General features: G+C 25.2%; 1 protein-coding gene across 1 annotated transcript; it reads left to right on the top strand.

The window, feature by feature from the left end:
- Positions 1–57: 57 nt before the first annotated feature.
- Positions 58–2,679, top strand: LOC112464674 (mitochondrial amidoxime reducing component 2-like). The gene is made up of 5 exons (XM_025031809.1): positions 58–127; positions 619–870; positions 959–1,088; positions 1,610–1,815; positions 2,105–2,679. The coding sequence occupies exons 1-5, from the start codon at positions 81–83 to the stop codon at positions 2,292–2,294; spliced, it is 825 nt and encodes a 274-aa protein (XP_024887577.1). The 5' UTR covers positions 58–80; the 3' UTR covers positions 2,295–2,679.
- Positions 2,680–3,030: the final 351 nt, after the last annotated feature.

Genomic DNA, 3,030 nt, shown 5'->3' on the forward strand with positions numbered 1-3,030 from the left:
ATGTTACACAGTTGTATATGTATCCATTAAAATCGGGGGGAAAAGTATCCATATCATCTACCAGATGTAATCAATATGGAATGGTCAACTGGAATCAACGAATGCCGGATCTACAAATTTGGGACGGGTTAGTGTAAAATAACGAGGATATTGTTCAAGATGTATAATACATTACTCAATATAATATTTATATATTTGATAATTGATTCGAAGTATTATTCATTATTAAAATTCAATGTTATATGTTATTTCAATGTTATGTTTTTGTAAATATAATTAAAGTCTAATTTAATTTTTGAAAGACTTTGACGCTTTACTGACTCATTGTTAAATCCAAGGAAGACATTTGTTTTTCTTATAAAAACTGACTGAAATAGACTAATAATTGTATTTGTTAACAAACATCGGTAGCTTTTGTACAATACTTGAAAGTGATAACAGATACTTCGTGTATGACAATTTGTAAGAAAAAGAAAAAATATTGTAATTTAAAATGTTAATACAATATTTATTCACAATAGCGGACGCAAGTGCTTTTATAAAGTGTAATAAAAAGAGTTTATATTACACAATTTATAAAAGTAAAAGTAACATCAAACTTTCATTATGCATTGTTAGGATGTTCCTAGTATACAATCAGAAGACTAAAACAATTGCGAACTTCGCGAATTATTGGAAATTGCTTTTGATAAACATAAATATGAGCGAAACGTTGATGCAATTCAACGGTATAGGAATACAAAGTTTAATTATCGATATAAATAAACTGGCCAGAATTTCTTTCAAAGTCTTCTATTATTCATCATGGTATGGCGGCAAACCAATAAAACTTAGAGATTGCGGCCCTAAAGCTGCTAAGTGGATAAACGAGTATGTAACAATTTTTAATATATTTTAATGCTCAACATTTATATTATCCGTAAAGAACATTAAATATCAACAAATTAATGTATGTTAGGTATTTAGAAACCTCTGATCTACGTTTAGTTCAAAGAGACTGTAATCCTTTACTTGAAGAACCAAATTTTATAAAAGAAAATTGGATGGAATACAACATGATATATTCAACTAAGGCGGAAGAAAAGACAGTAATTAATATATGTTTCTAATTATGTTTATTTTATTATAACAAATATTATTTATTAATTAGGATTTTACTATTTTAATTTTATAACTTCCAAGTCCGACATAAGATTGCCATATGAGACACTACTACCAAAAAGTAAACATCTTCTAGAAAAACGGGCATTTTTCGAAAATAAACTAATTAACTAATTTGCAATTAAAAAGTCGAACTTATAAAAATATATTAAAAACGTTATTCATCAAATTTTTGTTCTTAGCAATTTATTTGAATCATATTTAATCGTATCAAGCAATAGATAGTATGCATATCTGCAATTATGATAATCAAACAAAATACAAATACATATAACTTACAAAAATAAATTAGTGATATAAATAGTAATATAAATAATCACCATTAATAAAATGTTTTTTATATAGTTTAGTACTATATATGTACTAAAAATGTTAATTAGATTTGTTATTCAAAATAATGCCATATAAATATAAAAAATTTTAACCAAGTAATTTTTCCTCATTATAGGAAGCGTTCGCGAATGTAACGCGTTGCGTACTCATGACAACATCTACGTTAGATAAACTACAAAAGGAAATAATACATGGTGATGAACATCATTTGATTCGTCCAAATATTGTTGTTTCGGGATCTTCAATCCCTTATAGCGAGGAAGACTGGGAATGGATCAAGATAAAAAATATAATCATCAGGGTAATAAAACCGGTCCCGAGGTAATAATTACACCCATATATATATTAATTATATTCCTAATTTCTTTTTATAATCAAATCTCTTACAGATCTAAAATAATTTTACTAAGTTTTGGATTGTACGGTTATAAATCTGATCGACCATAACAATTCCATTGATCTAAAAATCTTCTGATCATATTAAAATATATTTTTAGATATAAATTAATAAATTTATATAATATTAGTTTATTTGCATTAGTACTGCTGCTACTCTATGCTCAATTAAAACAATTTTTTAAATATGTAGTTTTTATTTCTTTAATTTCAGGTATTTAATAAAACCTTTTGCTCTACGTTTTTTGACCGTCTTTGCCCACGAGTTGTACACAAGAGACAGAGAAGAAGAAACAGCACATTTAGGAGTTTATTGCGCCTCGTTCATTAATGGACATTTACAATTAAATGATGACGTATACGTTTATAAGACCGACAAAGGATTATTCAGTTATAATTATTAGTAGTTTTTCATTTAACATTAGCTCGACGCTCAATTAATTTTTTTTCTATCTGTTTGTTCTTGCGCTTATACAAATGAAATTAGTGCTTTATTCAATGATCGTTTATATACGCAACTAAACATAATCTTATTTTAATAATTGTTATTACCAGTCTTATTTTAGTTTTTCCATGCAATTGCCTGCTAATCCAGGTCTTTAAAAAAAAAAATGTAACATAAAATTATAGAAGAGAACAAAGGAAGACATTTTAAGATAATTTTGTTCTAAACGGAGCCATCCTCGCGATCTGAAAATCCCTTCTTCAAATAAACTTTCTTCTCTTTAAATAAACCTTCTTCAAATAAACTCTTCCATTATTTTAGAGATATTTTGTATATATTTTTTTAAAAAGTAGTGATATGTTATTAAAATAATATCACTACTTTTTAAAATAATATATATTTTTTTTTTTCGATTTTCAAAATTAATTTTTTTGGAAATGAGGTTTTCTATGATGAACATATGTCAGTTATAAAATGTCTCTCTTTGCAATTTTATCTTGTATATTTTTTTTTTAAAATTTAGTTTGATAAACAATTGTATGGAAAAACTAAAGATTATTTTATAATATTTTTTAATTATTTATAAACTTGAATTATTTTATTTAATATATTTCTATAACAGTTATAAATGTTTAAATTTAAGAAATCAACTCTTCGTTAAATAAATAATAAAATATAGAACATATAAAAATGTA

This window comes from Temnothorax curvispinosus, unplaced genomic scaffold (genome assembly GCF_003070985.1).
Source record: "Temnothorax curvispinosus isolate PA1 unplaced genomic scaffold, ASM307098v1 QBEX01014439.1, whole genome shotgun sequence".
In the NCBI taxonomy this organism is placed as follows: Eukaryota; Metazoa; Arthropoda; class Insecta; order Hymenoptera; family Formicidae; genus Temnothorax; species Temnothorax curvispinosus.